Source organism: Pholcus phalangioides, unplaced genomic scaffold (assembly GCF_987345545.1).
Source record: "Pholcus phalangioides strain wild (caught in Gottingen) unplaced genomic scaffold, Ppha-v1.0 ptg000007l_1, whole genome shotgun sequence".
Lineage (NCBI taxonomy): Eukaryota > Metazoa > Arthropoda > Arachnida > Araneae > Pholcidae > Pholcus > Pholcus phalangioides.
Genome location: NW_028301600.1, coordinates 1161753 through 1180614, shown reverse-complemented (window position 1 = coordinate 1180614; position 18862 = coordinate 1161753). Strand labels below are relative to the sequence as shown.

At 37.6% G+C, this 18862-nt stretch overlaps 1 protein-coding gene across 1 annotated transcript in view; it reads right to left on the bottom strand.

Annotated features, from left to right (window-relative positions):
• The window catches only part of LOC149084781 (tubby-related protein 4-like), a 178329-nt gene extending 161565 nt beyond the window's left edge, over positions 1 to 16764 (bottom strand). The window contains exons 1-2 of the mRNA XM_089232524.1: positions 16304 to 16764; positions 399 to 711 (exon numbers count right to left, since the gene is read on the bottom strand). Of these exons, the coding sequence (XP_089088650.1) occupies positions 399 to 656 (258 nt within the window). The 5' untranslated portion in view covers positions 657 to 711; positions 16304 to 16764. The remainder of the gene's footprint in view (positions 1 to 398; positions 712 to 16303) is intronic.
• Between the last annotated feature and the right edge of the window lie 2098 nt (positions 16765 to 18862).

Sequence of the window (18862 nt, the reverse complement as noted above, 5' to 3'; positions counted from 1 at the left end):
GATGATTGAATATTTGTATCATCGTAGGCCTGTTGCTCTCTGTGGCGAGACTTTTTATCAGAAGAATCAGCTCACATTCAGGCCTCAAAGTTAGGAACCACAGAAAATCCACTTCAGCTGACCACCACTGTGCAGCCTGCCTACCTGCAGTCCGTAGATCATAGATGAGAAATGCTGCTTTAAGTGGATTCCACTCATTAAACTCACACTCATTTATTGTGCATCAGTTATAACAAATATCAGATATTGCAAATGTTTTTATTTCATTTTCATGGGACCTTGTTATATCTGGACTAGACTCTTTTTTTGCTTTATTGAAAATTAAAGTTATAGAAGTTTGATTATACCTAATAAAATATTTATTACACTGATTAAAGGAAAAGAAAAACTAAATGTACCTTGGCATGATGACCTCGCAAATTGTGGTTAGCTCTTTGAGGCAAATCCATTAGTTTTCCTCCATGAGATGTTGTGAAAGTTACAGAAACAATACCGTTTGCATTTCCAGTAGCCAGCCAGCCATCATGATGATTTGAGCAATCCATTCTCCAACCATCATCAATTGAATCAGTATCAGCTGTTTTCCCCATCCATGAAAGATCCAGTATCAAAGAGTGTGACTGAGCTGTTGTTGTTTTCTCCAGATGCATATACATAGTGGTGAATTACAACTATGTTGTACTCTATTTCTTTGTTGTTAGAATATACAGCCTAGAGAGAATGATAGTAGATTAACTTTCTTGCAAAAAAAAACTTTGGTCAAATTTCTTTTGAACAAATACAATAAACCTTTCTTATCAGACTTAACTGAGAAAAAGGTTCCGCCAATTCAAATCTGGTTCATAGTGGGAGATTGAAAAAATGAGAAAATTTCAGTTCACAATGCAACTGCGTTACGTTAGAAAGTGACATCCAAATCCACAGAAAAGGACCGAGAGAAAATCATTTTTAAGATGAGACTGTAGATGTGGGGGGGGGGGAAAGACATAAGTTAATAGTATTATTATATAAATGTATAAATGAGTTATTGGGAGCATGGTTCAACTCCCACAAAATTTTTTTTATTGGGATGAGGAGATCTTGACTACACTGGGGCTCAAAGGTTCTATAGTGCCTATGCTGAACATATAAATAGTGTTCATAAGATGAACTTATATCGATACCGGTATACGATCTGCATTACGACAACAAATACATCAACTTTTTTTCTCAAAAGTGACAAAAAAATGGGCATTTTCAAGAAAGTGACAAGGCAAGCAATTCATATTTGAGTAAAAAGTCACTGTCCTGTAAAAACAGAGTGTATAGTCTGTACTAATATTTGCAGAGTGGCAAGGTTCGGCAAAAGTTTGACCAATCCCCTGCACTAGAACATCTGTTAGCCACAGCTGAAAAAACATCAAAACTTTGTTATCATTGATCATTTTTGTCGCATCACGTCATTTTCTGCCCACGAGGGCTAATTAGACGGGACCTACAGTTTATTGCCGATTCCGAATGGCAGGCTAGTTTTTTTATACTCATCGAGAGGTTGGTGCGCTAACCCCTCGATGGGGGACTCCCTGCGGTAGCAATGTTTTCTGTGGTCATGTCGCCGTTTCTGTTGTACCCCTGTGCCAGGAAAGTTTTCTGACAAGGACGAACTGGGTATCGAACTCGCGACACCACTAAACATCCTTTGGTACTTTAGGCGAGTATCTTATTGACCACGCTACTGCGCCCGCCATTGGACAATGATAAGAGTGGATACCCTGTGTAATATCAACATTATTTTATTATTCTTAAATCGATTATTTCTTTCATTTATATATATATATTCAGCGATTATTTTAATTTTTTTTCTCTAAATTTTAGTACGTACTGGAATTGTTCTTTTATCAGGTGTCACTTTTTATCGGTTCTAAATCTTAATCCATCATGGGCGTTTTTTTTTACCATGTATTTGCCATGTGTATTCAAACATACATAGGACCATAGAGCAGGGCTTGAAAAATCGGAAAAAAAATTATGTGCCAGTAAAATTTCATAGACGCCAAGCATCCCACCTCAACAAAATGTCAAAAATAGTGCCTATTCATTCATTTGTCCAGGAATTATGAACCTTTTTTCTATGCTAGCTGACACTTCAACATAATTTCTCTGATAATTATCAGAATATACATCATAATTCTAATTCATAATTTCTGATAATTATCAGAAATTATGATTATATACACTCATTGCCATGAAAATTTGCGCACCCAGAAGAAGAAGTCAAAATGAAACGAAATTTTACACATGTAAGTACTACGTTGATATAAGTAAGTGATTAGAAAATCCAAGAAAAAGGATCATTTATTGCAGAAAAAAGTACAGATGAACAGAAGTTTTAGTACTCTGTTGGACCCCCTCTAGAGCGAATGCACGATGCGATACGAGCGGGCATTGAGGCATACAAGTTCCATATGATGTCCTGAGACATCTCGTTCCACAGTTGCTGTAAATGCACCTCTAGTTCGACCAACCTCGTAGGGTGTCCAACTTGCCGTCCCAAATGATCCCAGATATGCTCGATTGGTGACAAATCTGGGGATAGAGCAGGCCAGGGAAGGGTGGTAATGTGGCGGAGGCAGTCTTGTGACATCTTTGCTGTGTGCGGCCTAGCATTGTCTTGTTGAAAAATGGCTCCTGGGAGCCCTGCCATGAGTGGCAACACATGTGGCTGAAGGATGTTATGGACGTACCTCTGGGCTGTCATTGTGCCATGGATCAATATTAGGGGTGACCGTGTATCGTAAGCAATGTCACCCCATACCATGACACCAGCTGTGGGAGCGGTGTGTCGCTGTAAAGCGAAGGCAGGATTGAAGCGTTCACCACAGGGCCTCCACACACGAACACGATTGTCATCACTGCTCAAGTTGAATCTCGATTCGTTGCTGAAGACGACCTGCTTCCATTCCGTTGCAGTCCAATCCTGTCGTGCTCGACACCACTCCAAACAGAGGCATTGGTGGATGGGTGTCATTGGCAGCACACGTAATGGGCGCCGCAATACCCGATGTCCTTCAGCCAGGCGCCTTGCGATGGTTCGGGAAGACAGGGGCCCGTAGTGAAGCTGCTGCCTGTGTCTGGATAGCGGCCAATGAGGCAGCTGGCTCTATGCGTGCGTTTCGGATGATGTGACGGTCTTCTCGACGACTGGTCTGTCGAGGGCGTCCTGAACCTGGTCACCGTGTAAATGACGTCTCTTCTGTCCACTGGTCCCAACACCTCCTCACAGTAAAATCAGAACGGCCTAGTTGACGAGCTACTCGCCGAGCTGACCACCCAGCTTCCATCGTCCCGTGATTCTTCCCCTATCGAACTCTGACAACTGCTCATATTGTTTTCGACGGTGGCGTAACGGCATGTCTAATTCAGCATTTCCTTTGCAAACGATTAAATATACTCCAGCAAGCTCTGCTTACCTGTTTTATACTCCAAGGAGAACGAAGTTCAACGCCCTGTAGTGGCATTACGCAATGCGCAATCATGCTGCATTTCTAATCATTTGCATATCTGCCCGACATGTACCTTCAGGCCAACTTTCGTTTCGATCCCACAATTATTTCTTGGTGCGCAAATTTTTATGGCAATGAGTGTATATAGATACCTCAGACGTGAATTTATATATATAATTCAAGTCTGAGGACAGCACACAATTATAATCTTTTGCTATCCTCAAACTTCAGTCATCAGTTAAAAACTTTTACTTGAAAAAGTTAGTTTTAGTTGAAAACAAATTAGGCACCTATGTTAATTTTTCAGTTGCCATAACGACCTGGTGCCTGTGATTTGTCAAGTTTTGCCATGAGTGTTAAACCTAATCCTGGCGTACTGGAAAAGGACCAGCATTCAAAATAAACAAGGGACCCGGGTTCGATTCCCGGTAGAGGCAGAGATGAGTTTTGCCAGAGTGGCGTGGTGGTAAGATACTCGTCTACTACAGTGAAGGTTGCTGTCACGGTCCTGGGTTCAAATCTGAGGGAGGATATAGATGCTTTCCCTAACGAACTTGAGGCGACCACCAATAGACAGCACCTTCATTTCCAACCCATCTCATTAATGGTAGTAAATTGCTACCAAAAGTGATATGGCCAGAGTTGGTGTTTGGTGAAGTAGTTTTTAGCATCCAAAATACTGGTTCCCAGAGTTTCACATCTTTCCCCGCATGCTGGGAAAGGACCAACATCCAAACTACTGGTTTCCCAGAGTTTTAAAGCATGCCAGCTAATACGGGACAATATGATATTTTATCTTTTTCTTGCACTGCATACATTCTGATAAATACTGAAACTCTTACAAAGTGATGAGAAGGATATTCAAAAATTTTACAACATAAATGCATGCACATGCAAAATGTGTAACAACTTTTCCAATAAAAGAAAAACAAAAACTGGTTTGCGCCACTGGGAAGAGGCATGGGATTAGAGAGCATGGATGGGGGAAGAAAGGCCCTCCCTCAGCAGAGAAGAGGAAAGAAGCCTGGTGGGTTTTCTTTTAGTTAGAGAGTAGCTCCTGTGAACTCTGGAGGTAAACTGAAAGGCTAGCTGCAAGCGAGGATGTGTTAATATTTTAATGTTACTGTTAAAAGTTATAATTAAAAAAACTATTATCAAAAAGTGACAGTGTTTGTGGTCGAAGGCAATCAATAGTCGAAACGAACCCGACAGGTTATAAAAGCTAGATCCATGAAGAAATTATGATCGTAACATATTCTAAGCTTTCGGTTATTTACAATGGTCCATCTGGGTATAGCCAGAGGTAAGGCTCTAGAAAAGAGGGTGGACTCATCATCCTCCTCTTAGAATAAAAACTGGAGAACAGCTATAGTACAGGTCTATTGCATTTTTTCTTTGGCGATTTTCCTTTTTAGCTTTTTCGATCTCATATTTAAGAATGTCATATTTTTTAATCACAACCTCAATGTTTTTTTATTTTTAATCTCTATCCCTTATTTAGTCCAACAATTTCATGTTTGTTTCTGATGTAAATAATTTTTTCTGTTTTCTTTGTTGGAAGTTTCTTTTGTTGTGTCCGTTTCACTCTTGGCGAATTTGCATCATGATTTTGGACTTTTTTCTTGTTAAAGAAAAATTTGCCAACACTGCCAAAAGGGGATTATACTACAGCTGTTCCAAAACTGGGTTTGCTGCTGCAAGTGACATCTAGTTGTTCAAAAAAAAAAAAAGGGGATAGGTAGCAGCAATAAGCTATGGTGATAATTAGGGATCAGATTTTTATGACCTAAAAACTAAAAATATGACCTTAAAATTTGAAAATATGAGGACCTTTTTTTAATTTTCCCATTATTTCATTTCTTATTTTTCTTTTGTTATTTCTTATCTCACTCTAAGTTAAAAAATTCACCAAAATTTACCTTTTTAATTAAAAATTTCTCCAACTGATACCCAATAGACCTAACCATCTGTGCGGATATCTAGTGTTGTGCGTAAAGTTAGTGCTGCGATCTTTATTTTGAATAATGAGTGAAGTGCAACGTTTGCATATTTGTAGAGTTGCAGGTTGGGTCACAACAAAATTACGAGGGGGGAACCAAAATGGGTACTTGCTCCAGGTGGCAGTGACAATTTATGTTTTTGGTTGCAACCCTGGTTGTAGGACCTGTTGCGAGACTTTTTAATGGGGAGATCGACTCACGCTTGAAGCTAGAAAATGACAGAAAACTTTAGCCAACCACAATTGCACCACCGGTGGGAATCGAAGCCAGGTCGTCTTGATGTGAATCCCTTACCATACCCACATGACCGCACAGCAGCTACCATTGGCGCTGAAAATATTCTCTCCAGAGTTGAAAAAAATTCAACATTTTAATCTGAACACTAAAATTTAAGCAGGGCCAAATTTTTGGTGATAAATGATCAAAAAATTATCTATTACTTGAAAATGCTTAAAATATGGCCAATAGCTCGAAAACACCAAAATACGACACATTATAAAAATCTGTGCCCTAGTGATAATAATTTTTTATGGACATCTTTGGGACACCATGTTGGGAAATTTGTCTGTTGTGGCCTTTGTGTTTGCATTTGTAACACTGATGTCATATTTCACACAAAGATGAGTCAGCCTGGGGTTTCAAGGAGCCGTTTCTAGAAGGCCTCAGGTGTATTAATAGTAATTGGGCATATCTGGCACTATATTCTGAAAGTAAGTATGTAAATTTTTATGCAAATGGCCAGGCTTGCACTTTGCTCCAGACGGCCCTGTTATCATGGGCAGAGATATAGAGGGGTGGGCATGGGAGAGGCAATGCCCAGCCCAACAACGTAGCCGACTGATCTAATGTATGGACAGTATATGAATTAGTATCATGTCCATCTCTGCCTATGCCTGTTATTAATAGTGATGAGATTTTTCACAAAAATTTTAACTGTAATTCAAGATGAGCTCTTTTAACCTTTGCATTTCCAAGATAGTGTCACTTCCCTTAAATGTCTGACCTCATTGGGTGGCCTTTTTCCATTAAGTTTTTTTTTGCAAAATAAAATATTCTAGGTAAACTTTTTACTTCACTTATTATTTTAAAGATTTTATATGTTTTTGTTTCATAATTTCTGAAAATAACTGATAGTGCATTCATGCAAAAACAATTAAAATGATATTGTTGCATAATTTTATGATTTACTGGCAATATTCTGTTAGAATAAGCTTTCATCATTTAGGGCAGCATTTCTCAACCTATGGTCCGTGGACCAGAGGTAGTCTGTGACGATTGTTTAGGTTGTCCCCAGGTAGACTTGGTCATTTTTGTTATAATTGAATAAAAAATTATAGATCGAAAATGATATTGGTAATATCTTCTTGGATTGAAATAAAAACTAGACTCTCAATCTTTGGGTGACAATATTTCATCAAGAAAAATACAGGGAATTGCGATCGTATACACAGAATATCATTAATTGTTGCAAAAACACGCAATTCTTAATGAAGTTGCCAATTACTGTTGAAGTTACTAAAATTAAGGATTATTGCAAATCGCAGTAAAAAAAAATATTTCACGAAAAAAGCTTTAAAATCTAGTGATTACATTTCATTATGGGAAAAAAGAATGCGGCAAAATACGTTGCTGTGAAATGACAAAATAACCAGTTATTGTTGAAATTGCTGAAAAATCACCAATAGTGGGGAAGTATGGAAATTGCAGTTGAAATGCAGTTCCTCCAAAAAAAAAAAGTGACAAATATTTATAGTCATAATTATCATAACGGTGCTTATGAAGTTAGGAAAATTATCTGTACATTCATAATTTTAATGAATATAACATTAAAATGAACTCTTCATTGAAAGAACAGGACAATTGTATGAAAAATTTGGTCCAACCAGAAACGTATGATTTTCCCGTAAAATACAGGACATAAGTTTGCACTATTCATAGTGGTCCGTAGAAATGTTTCACACAGTTTAGTGGTCCTTGGATATAAAAAGGTTGAGAAACACTGAGGAACAAATTAAAATGCAGATATTAATCCAAAATCTTTGAATAAAGAGAGAGCAACTCTTCTTAATTTTTTTGTTTTTATAGTAGTTTTTTAATTGTAATTTTAGCTAAACGTGGATCAAGAAATCTTTTGTTTTTCATTTTATTTTCATTACGAGCAGTGTTTTATGGAAAAGTAAAATACTCTTTTGCCTGATATAATCACAAACAGAGAAACAATGCAAAAAGTTGCAAATAAATGCAAAACTACAAAATTCTAATGCATTATGACATGCTATGGGTGATGGCTTTACAGTAGTTTTCAGTAACTTCAACTGTTTTCTAGTCGCGAGCAGTGCCTGTACCCATCATCAAAAGAGCACCCTTACAGCAAGTTTGACATACGAATGCATAAAATAGGATGATTTCAGTTCTTGAATATAGCAAGTATTATACGCCCATACTGAGTCAGCCTCTAACCCTGACGTGCGAAAGAAGGGTTCATTTTCCAATGAGGGGGGGGGAAGAAAAAACTCACTAAAATAGCAGAAAAGACGCAAACGGAAAATACCAAAATGCTCCTTTTCCCTGCGACTATTACTTTTACCGAAAGAAGATAAATAGAATCGCCCATCATGGCGTTTCATGACTTAGCCAGAGGCCAACTCAGCATGGGTGTATAATATAAGGCATTCAATTGGATCGTTGATCAAATGCTTGTGAGCACCGGTTAAAGATGCCTGCTTCAGAGGATACATGGGTCATTCCCAAAAAAGTGTACATTCCACATTTACGAAATGAAAAATTCAAAGTTGAATTTTCAAAATAAAATTTATGTTAAATTATAGCCAATAACTTGAAGTTTAATGTTTCACCTTTATATAGTAATAATATTTTATTTTTTGGGTTTTATGACTGAAAATCATGGATTTTGTCAACTGTTACGAAAACAAATATCACTATTTCTGCTGTTTTTATCTCTTAAAATAATGAAATCAGCTTATTTCTTACACATATGCTAAAAAAACGCAGTTTAATTTTTTTTTAAATTTTTTTCTGTTGTTTTGATGGTTTTTAATTTTTTCGAAATAGCACATGGAAAAGTTTATTTTTCACAATACATTACAAATACAACGCCACAACAGATAAAATGCCCAATGAGGTGGCTGAGATGCCTATAACAAATATGGATGTCATATATTTAAAAAATACAGCAACCCAATTAAAAATGCAATTACAAACAATATATATACATGATGAAATATTATACAATGCCCATTAAGAATATTTATGGTTGTCTAATTCTAAGTATGAATAGCTTCTCTATTTACCCCAACATGTATCATATTTCTTTTTAAATGTGTCAATTGTGTTACAATTTACTACCTCCAGGGGTAAGCTATTCCATTTATTAACAATTATTAATCCTATTAGAGAAAAATTCCGTGACACCATAACCTGGAATTGTCTCTTACCAATCGATACAGGTGTACCCTTGTAAAAGCAGTCGATTGACAGTACTAATAATTCATGGTCCACCCTATCCATCCAATTGAAAATTTTGAACACTTTGATCATATCTCCCTGACACCTGCTTTCATCCAATGTAAACATAATCAAAAAATGAAGTCTCTCTTCATAACTCAAGCCCTGTGTGCCAATAAGGACACACGTAGCTCTTCTCTGCACCCCTTCAACCAAGTCTATGCCCCTCTGTAGGTATGGTCTCCAAAACCTTACAGCATACTCCAGTCCAGGACGAACTAAGCCTCGAAAAAGCGGAAGAATGACTTTAGGAGAACGCGAAGAGACCTTTTTGAAAATGAGACCAAGCAGTCTATTCGCTTTTTTGACCACCGCTGAACAATGTTCAGAAAACCTAAGTCGCTTGTCAATGAGAATTCCCAAATTGGCGACCCTAGTTGCATCCGGGATAGTGACACCATTCAACTCGTAACAGAACCGTAGGTTGTTCGAACAAAAATGAGTGACCATGCACTTGTCAACACTAAACTTCATGCTCCATTCATTTGCCCATGTTCCAATCCTTTTCAAGTGTGTCTGGAGCAACTCCCTATCGCTTTGATGCCCAACTACACCCATTAGCTCCACGTCATCTGCGAATTTGCTAATAATCCTATCGATATCCAGATCAAGTTTATCGATAAAAATTGAAAAAAGTGTGACCAGGGATATGTCCTTGAGGAACTCCACTTGTCACTCCTGTCCAGCCAGAGAATTCCCCTTTCACCATAATTCGTTGTGACCTATTCTTAATCACAATTCCATCCAATTCAGCAAGTTGCTTGCAATCCCAATCTCGTGTAAACGTTTCAAGAGTTTACCATGTTGGACCCAATCGAATGCCTTCTGGAAATCAAGGTAAACATCTAAATTTTTGCCCTTACCCAAAGCCTTAGTCATGTGATACTTAACATATATTTAGCTACTTAAAATCAAAACTTATTTCTGACAGACAATAGGTTGATAATTTATAATTTGGTATTGCTTGAGTAATTAACATAATATTTATTTGGATATGTATGAAGACCATACATCACACATTCAACACGAACGTCCTGTTTTTTTAAAAATCTCCCATCGCCCGAACTGAGGGAGTATGAGCTATATTTGAATGATGATTGGTGTTGCTGAGCAATATAATTCAAATGATTGGTGCAGCTTTAACAACATGAGCATTAGGATGGAACGAAATTTTTTTTTTTCGAAATTGCCATTGTAATAGAATTTAAAATATGCCTTTATGTTAAGAAATGCCATTAATAATTTTTTTCCCAAAAATTCAAACTTCTTGAGGTTCCTCATCGCCCCTGAAGTTTCACGCATGTGTGGAATTCCATAACATGACTTCGCAGGGGCGGCTTTCCTATTCCCCTGAACACATGATTCATTCAGTGACCTCAATGTTTTCCCCTTGTTTTTGTATTCATTTGCAATCTTACCCCTTAACTGAGAGGGTGTTTAACAGTCAAAATAATGACCAGAAGCTTTTATTGTTGTGACATTTTAGGAAACCCCCCCCCAAAGAGTGGGATTCTCGGGTCTCACCCACCTATAGCGATGTTAAGCTTTGTTATTTTCTGACTAAACACAATATGAAAGCACAACAATCAAGAAAAGATCCAGCTATTGCAGACATTCTTGAAATTATCGTGCCAAAGATAGAAAATATTTGGAAAACTGCTTCAATTCGTACAGTTTCTTAAAAATGGATACGCAAAATTTTCAAAGACTTTTACTGTAAATACAAGAATCTACAGAAAAATATGAAAGCAAAGAAAGATTCTCAAACTTTCAAGTTGAACTTGAAATCTTTTCAGTGCGAAGAATGGAAATTGTTTGACATTGCAGCATGCAAATGTGATTTTGAAGACTTTAAGTGTGACAAGTTGAGAAAGGTCCCAAATTCAGAGAGAGATTTCTTGCAAGATCAAAGAAGTACACGCAAGATGGCCATTGGTCGAGTAGATGTCCTAACAACGAAGAAATTGAAAAACAATGAAAATGGTATCCCATTTGAAGTCATCTTAAGAAGAAACGGCGGAAACTAGTTCATCAACCACTGAAAACTCATCTATATCCAACGATTCTGAGGAAAGTGATCTATATGAGCCAAAAAACAGTTTACCGTGGAAGTTAGCATTTCCATCTACCAGTACTGAAGCTGGTCCATCAATCTGTGCCGAAGCAAGTACTTCATTTGCTTTTGAAGTTCTACCATCATCCTCTCAGATGAAAACTAATTTATCAAATGTTCCTCTTGCTTGTGATAGAACTGGTGTGTCTGATTAATTAGTTGCAATTATTGCAAAGCTGTGCTGGACGATGTTGGGTTATTGATGAAAGAGAAGCCAAATATGACAATAGACTGGATGAAAATAAGGCGTGAAAGAGCATCACAGAGAGTTCTTTTGCAAGATAAAATTTCTAGAACAATGCGCGAGGAATATATTTTGATGGTCGAAAAGACAAAACCTTAGCTAATGTCAAAGAAGTGATTCTTTCCATAGAAGAACCATATCTGAAGAACATATAACTATATTGCAGTTACCAAGTCAATTTATCTCAGTCACACAACTCCAACAGAGTAGTACAGCAAGGGATATAAAGTCATCAATCCTAGACTTTTTGAAACAAGATTTTGATCCAAAGGAATTGATGGCAATCGTATGCGACGGGACTGTTACCAATACTGGTTATAAAAATGGTGTTATCAAATTAATAGAGAAAGAAATAGGCCATCCCTTGCAATGTCTTATTTGTTTTTTTCACTTTAATGAGTTACCTCTAAGGCATCTTGTGAAGCATCGAGATCAGTGATTCCCAACATGGGAGTTAATGCCCCCTGGGGGGGGGGGCGGTAGAAGCTACGGGTATAACATGGGATCCTATGCGTTAGATTGTGTTGGGGGTGATGGGATAAAAAACTTTTACGCCCACCCACACAGAGAATTTATTGCTCTCATTACTCTCAGATGAGAATCTCATTGACAAAAACTGGGAATCAAGAGAATTCTGAAAATTAGAAATGAAGGATTATCAGAAGCAGAAATACGTACATTCCATGTTCTGAAAATAAACTTTTCTGCTAAGCACTATTCAGAACTATGTGCATGGGATCAAGTGCGAGTGACTGAACCACCTATTATAAAAAATCAGGAAATGGATCCACAAAAATGATCTGAACCTGCTTTTCCATCTATAATGAATTTTCCATGTCACACACAAGCAGTTGAACGGTGTGTATGACTCGTTACTGAAGCATCTCTTGCTGTATCAGCAACTGAGAGTCGTGAAGGCTTCATTCAAGCCAGAATATAATCAAGGAGTACTCTTCCATCGTTTGAAAAAAAAGCAGACTATTTTGCAAAAAAAAGTGAAATGTAATAACAGTGTGATAACAGAGGAAGCAATAGAGGCATTCTCCTGACACATATATCGTCAAACTATGTTTTTTTTAAAAATTTGGAACATGGTTATAGTTTTGTCCCCCCCCCCCCAAAAAGGGTTTATTTTCATCTACCTCTATCAATCACGATATTCGGAGTACTTGAAAAATTCTCCTTCCAACTGCCATGACAGCTGCAAATAAGCAAATATGCTTGTCAGTTATAACATATATGGAAATCTTAACTTGTGAGTATTTCTCTGGGTTTATATATATATATATATATATTCAGTTTTGCCTCATGTACTGAATAACTTTTTAAGTGTTTTTCTTTTTTTAGTGAATGCTTTTTAAAAATCATCAACTTTGTTTATGTTTAAAAAGATTTTTATAATGTGTACTTAAAAAAGTCTTTTTGCTCGACCTTTAGGGTCTGTGAGGAACCTCAAGATATTAAAATATTTTCCTAGATTTTGGTATAATGGGCCGTTCAAGTGTTACGTAAGCAAATTTTTAGCCATTTTTGACCCCTTCCCCCCCTCGTAAGCAAAATTTTGCTATCAGCTCTGCCCCTATGAATCCTAACGCATATTGGTGGGATCAGAGATGTACAAGGGGGGAGGGCATAAGGGGCTCTCTCTCGTGCCCCCCTCCCACGATCAAAAATTTATTATATTTTTAATGCAAAAATTATTTTTTTAAATTGAAATTTCGGAAGAAAATACCTTCATATGTTTATCACAATTTCTGTTAATTTCAATGGTATTTAAAACACAGTTCCAGAACACTTAAGCAGCCCGGACACATTTCCAGAGCACTTAAGCGGCCCGGACACATTCCCAGAGCACTTAAGCGGCCTGGACACATTTCCGGATCACTTGGATCCACGAAACATTTAGAGATCACTAAAGTGGCTCTGTGAGGGGACTTATCAATAGTGGGGGGTGGATGTTAATTCAAGTGCCCACAAACTATCGAAGGGTTTTTCCCGTTTTTGGCACACAGAGTAAGATGCCATTAAAAATATTTCATATTTTCATAAAGGGTGGTTGATGACGTAAGCACTAGCCACACTCCCTCCCCCTTGTCGTCAAAAGTCGGCGAATTAGAAGAAACCCCCTCCCCTATTGATTATGACGTAATACTTGAACGGTCCCTAACTTCTTAAAACCTTGAAAGGCATCTTTTGAATACTAAGGCAACATCAATTTCCAAGAAAAGTGAAAAAATACCGTTTTTCGTTCCACCCTAATGAGCATATATGTTCCGGCGTCCGTCTTAGTTTGAAGTGTTACATTTTTCTGCCTGTGAACTACAGAAACGCTTCCCGTAACAGTGAACACCATTGTAACAGAGTGGACATCATTGTAACAGAGTGCACAGAAATGTTTAACTCAGAGAAAGATAACTCAAATATTTTAAATAGGCCATGCAAATACTTTTATTTTCCCAAAAATTATATACAACATGTGATAGACGACCCAGAACCTCCTCTTATAACCTTTGAAAAACATCCACCCCATGACCAAATTCTAAAAACACACCTACCTACCTCCCTCGTAGTTTGAATTTTGGTCTGGTAAAATGATTAAAATCTGGTCAAAGTGGACACTGGACTAGCTCAGCTTTATATTATCAGAATGATTTTTCTTTTATTTAAAAGTTTTTTGTTGAAATTAAATAGTAATTTGATATATTGATATAAATCTTGCGTTTATGCCTCTCACATTAGTGATCCAGAGTGAACTCGGGGATGGGTGGGGGATTAGGCCTGGAAACAAAAATATAGGAAAATAATGGTTCTGTCCCATAAAATACAGAATGTATTGTCACATAACGACCTTCACTCATACAAAAATGATGCCCCTTATGACACATCTCCCTGGATCTGTGGCTGGCAGCGATTTTAACGATCTGTACTGTACTACTTTACTTTCGTATTTAACTGAAAAAATAACAATGAAAAATATGGTAAAGGGTTTAAATTGAATAGATAACTTATTAAAAATTCAATTTAAACCATCAAAATCTTTTAACTAATAAAAAATATACCTTAAATCAGTTTCCATTCTGTTGAAGAAGTAACAGAGTGGACAAATTAACCTAAATTATTTTTTCATTGTAAATTTAAATGATTGATAAAAACCTTTTGTATATATATATTGAAGCATATATCCATGTACTATTACTTGATGTTTAGATATAGATGAAGAAAAATATAATTTATGATAATGACATAACAGGCTGGACATCTGACAGAAAAGAATCTGGTACTAAAGACATAACGTGAATATTAAATCGTTTTGCAAAAGTCAAATCCAAACTTATTGATTAAGCATTAAAAATAAACCTTTCAATGAGCGCTCAAAAGTGTTATCAATTTAAATCTGGTATAAAAATATATTTCCCAAATGATCATAACAGAGTGAACATTTTAAAATGGGAAAAATTTCGGGACACAAATAACAAAATAGTTTTTCATAAGAAAATAATTGTTTTCCAAAATTTTATTGTCAGTTTTATTCATCTACGGCTCATATATAAAATGTGACTCCAAGTTTTTTGAAAAAAAATTCCATAGAGAGATTTGCATCAAGTCTTTGTTTAACACTTTTTTCAATCTTGGACAGCAAGATTTTGAGGTTTTGCAACAAACAATGATTTTTAAAAAAGGAACAGCTTTGGTATAAGAGGTCATGCTAAGTTGGTGACTTTTTTTCTGACAACAACTCACCAACGCTGACATAATTGCACTCTCTGGGTTGTAATTATTCTAGATAGTTCTTATCCAGATAGCGCTAGTTGTTTCTTCTCATTTTAGTTGTTTCTTTTATGCTTTCTGGTATGTCCGATGCTAGGTGGCGTTAGTTGAGCAGTGTCTTCTTCATTACCACAGCACATCTTCTAAAATTTCAAACAGTCATTTCATTTCCCAGTGTACCATTGCACTATGCTTTTCCGATTATTGGATATAAATCTATCAGGTTTAAAAAAAGAGCCCGGGTTTTATTTATACCCTCAGATCGGCTTATTATTTAAAAGAGAGTCCTTTTTTTGGTGCCGTAGTGTCTGACGGCCTTGGTGACTTTTCGTCGGGGCGTCGGACATGTTTGCCGCCAAAAGAAAAGTCGCTACCTGATATTGAACATACCAGAAAGCATAGAAGAAACAACTAGCGCCATCTGGATAAGAACTATCTAGAACATCGTTTTTCAAACTTTTCGTTCCATTGCCCCTTCTTCACAAAATTTTTTCTTCTTATCATCCCCAACTCAACTCATAGAATCCTGTAGTAAACCCTGAGCTTCTACCCCCCCCCCGGACCTTCCAGGGGGCGATATTGCCCACTTTGGGAAACACTGATGTAGAACGACAACCCAAAGAGCACAATTATGTCAATGTTGGCGAGTTATTGGGAATAAGTCACCAACTCGGCACGGCCCCTTATACCAAAGCTGTTACATCTTCAGCTTCAAATGGAACAAAGGCTGGCATCTTTAGCTGCTAATGAAGAAAAGGCAGACATCTTCAGCTTCAAATGGAGCGAAGGTATGCGGATCCAGGGAGGATGTGTCGGAGAAGCCAATTATTGTGCAGGTGCATTGGATCCCGTCTTTTATAGAACCACCGAATTTCTCCCATACTATTCGGCTCTTGGGGAGATCACCCCCTCTGAATCCAAGTAGGATACTTGGTCAGCATGATATTTATCTTCTGTAGATGACACCTATAGCGTATTGAAATGCATTAGGAATTTCGTTTTCCATTTAATTGAATTTTTGCATTGATTCTGCATTTGTGAATGATGTTTTAGACTGAAAACTACAGAAATCTACTTTGGTCAAAATGATATGATCTTGGGAATTTATGGAAATTTAAGAATGTGAGGTTTAAGTATCGAAAAAAGATTGAAACGTATAATTATTACTCACAGAATGTTTGAATGTGGGATGGTTAAATACAATGAGACAATCTATGTGGCTTAAAGAAGTTCGAGGCTATACCGGGGGAGTTTAAACCTCAGTGGACTCAACAAAAAAAATCTAAATCATAACATCTCAGATTTTCATTTGAATTCGATGAAAATAACACTGTAGCCATTGTTGAAGAAAAAAGCCAGGTAGTGGGCGAAAACTTGAAGAAAGGATATATTTGAAATAGGAATCGTGAAACTATTTAATTTTGATCAAGATTTCTATCAGTTAGTCAAGTAGCATACCAGAGGGTACTGATGAAATAGTCCATAATAATCGTATAATTAAGATGAAATCTAAAATCAAGTTTGACGTATCAAACTAGTGAGCAAACTAGAGGAGGTTCCGAATTTTGTGTAGGCGTGAGGGAATCGAAACGAATCGCCTTGCTCAAGACACCCATCGCACTTCCCTGGACATTTAAAATAGAACAACAAAGCTGTCGCAGTTACGGTTCGCATCAACACTGACTGCCGGTGAAAACTTCCGGTTTGTATGAGGTGACCATACGTCCCTTATTTCCTGGGACAGTCCCGGTTTTTTCTGTTTTTCTGGCTGTCCCGACTTTTTTGATAGAATGCCCCTGTTTTTTACGTATTTCTAACGAAGCCAGTTTAACTTTTTCTTCTTCAAATCAACGAATAAAATTATCTTCCCAACTCAGAAATTATGCTAGGATAATTATTGTTACAAATAAGAATATTCTTGTCACATATTTGTTATGTTTTTATTTTAATTCACTGCAATGAAGTAGTGCTTCATTCGAGGAGCCGTTAATTCTCAAAAAGCACAGTGATACGATTGGCCGATGATGATGCAACGAAAATGAAAAAGGTTGCCGGCTTGGCGCTTTGGTTAGTGCCAACATATTACCTGGCTACGTTTAACGATATATTTACTTAATTTTACATAAAACGCACAGCTTCAATTGGTGTTGTGGTTTATATAGGAGGCTCTAGCTTTGAAGGTTGTGGGCAAAGCTGCATTAAGACAATACCCCCCCCCCCGATCCGGAGCACCAGTTCTGTTCCCCCCTGGTTGCAGCCCTGCCCGGGAGCTCAAACATTTAAACAATATGCGTTCACTGATTAACTAAACGTCTCTGATCGAGGTCACGGATGCCCCCCCCCCCCCGATGTCTGATTTGGGCCCCCGACATAGATGTTCAAACTCTTCCGTTTGCGGGTCACATGACAATGGAAACAGGGATAAAATTAATTTGAAAATGTTTAATTGATGCTTGAATAACTGCACCACACTCAATAATGCATTATATTATATAATTCGATTTCGTATACGTGCTACCCAGGCGTGTACTTTTTTAGTCTGCGGGCCACAAACTGATACAATTATCGTGTTGTAAGCACTGGGTACTTTCTTAACAACACTTTTTCGCGAGCCGGATGTTCTCTTGTGATCACACCTTTGGGGGTGGGGGGACTGGTTGTACCGTATATACGGGACTCTAGCCCTTATGCAGGAGTGGCAGTGGTACGTTGCATTGTATATTTATTAATTATTGGGAGGCTCAGCTCCCTCGTAAAATTTATTAGAGAGGGGAGCTCAAACAGCCTCAACTCCAAGTTCCAGTACCAATGGCCCGGGGGCAGGGTCGGGTTTAGTTTTTAGGTGCAAGAACAGTTTTGCGTTCTTGGTGATAGGGGTTAGGCCCAAAGGTTAACTCATTTTTGCTCTATAAATCCACCGAAATTTCTTTCAGGGGCGGGGTCTTTGAGAATTTGGATCCGTCATAAAATCTTTCCGAAGAGCAACGGTTTGAAAATGCCTGTGTCCTATATACACTCATGTCCATAAATTAAGGATAATGCCAGCTCCGGTAAATAAAGGTTCAGAAACAAAACAAACGTTACTTAATCATAAAGCCCATTTATTAAACAAAAGATAAAGAACAAAAACGATGGTGTATGTATGATACCATTCATAAAAACTACGATTTTTGCTCCCTGGAGCAATTGTAAAAAATATCTCCTTTACAAAAACTTAATTTACATGGTTGGTATGATGGTTAATACATTGTATGTCTCCCATGCGATGAAATACAGTCCGTACAACGCCTAGGCATGTTGAGTATCAAATTATCGATCTGATCTTTGGGAAGATCACTCCACTCAGCAAGCAATGCTCTCCGAAGTTCCGGTACACATGTAGGAGGTGGTTGACGGGCTGCAACTCGTCGGCCAAGCATGTCCCACACATGCTCTATCGGATTCAAGTCAGGTGAGAATGCTGGCCATTCCATACGGGTTATATCCTCAGATTCAAGGCATCCCGTGTCCACGAGAGGGCAAGGGAAGAGAGAAGCTGATTCCATTGACTTAACATTGCATACATGAGTTGGGAAAAAAATTCATTAAAAAAATCAAATCGGTTTTTGTGGCATCCGCTCAAAAAAAAAAAAAGAAGTTCTGAGCATGAACACATTCATTAAAAACAAATAATATTACATTATGCTCCCGTTTGAGTGGGTCACGTGAGGAATCGGGTGACGTCAAAACG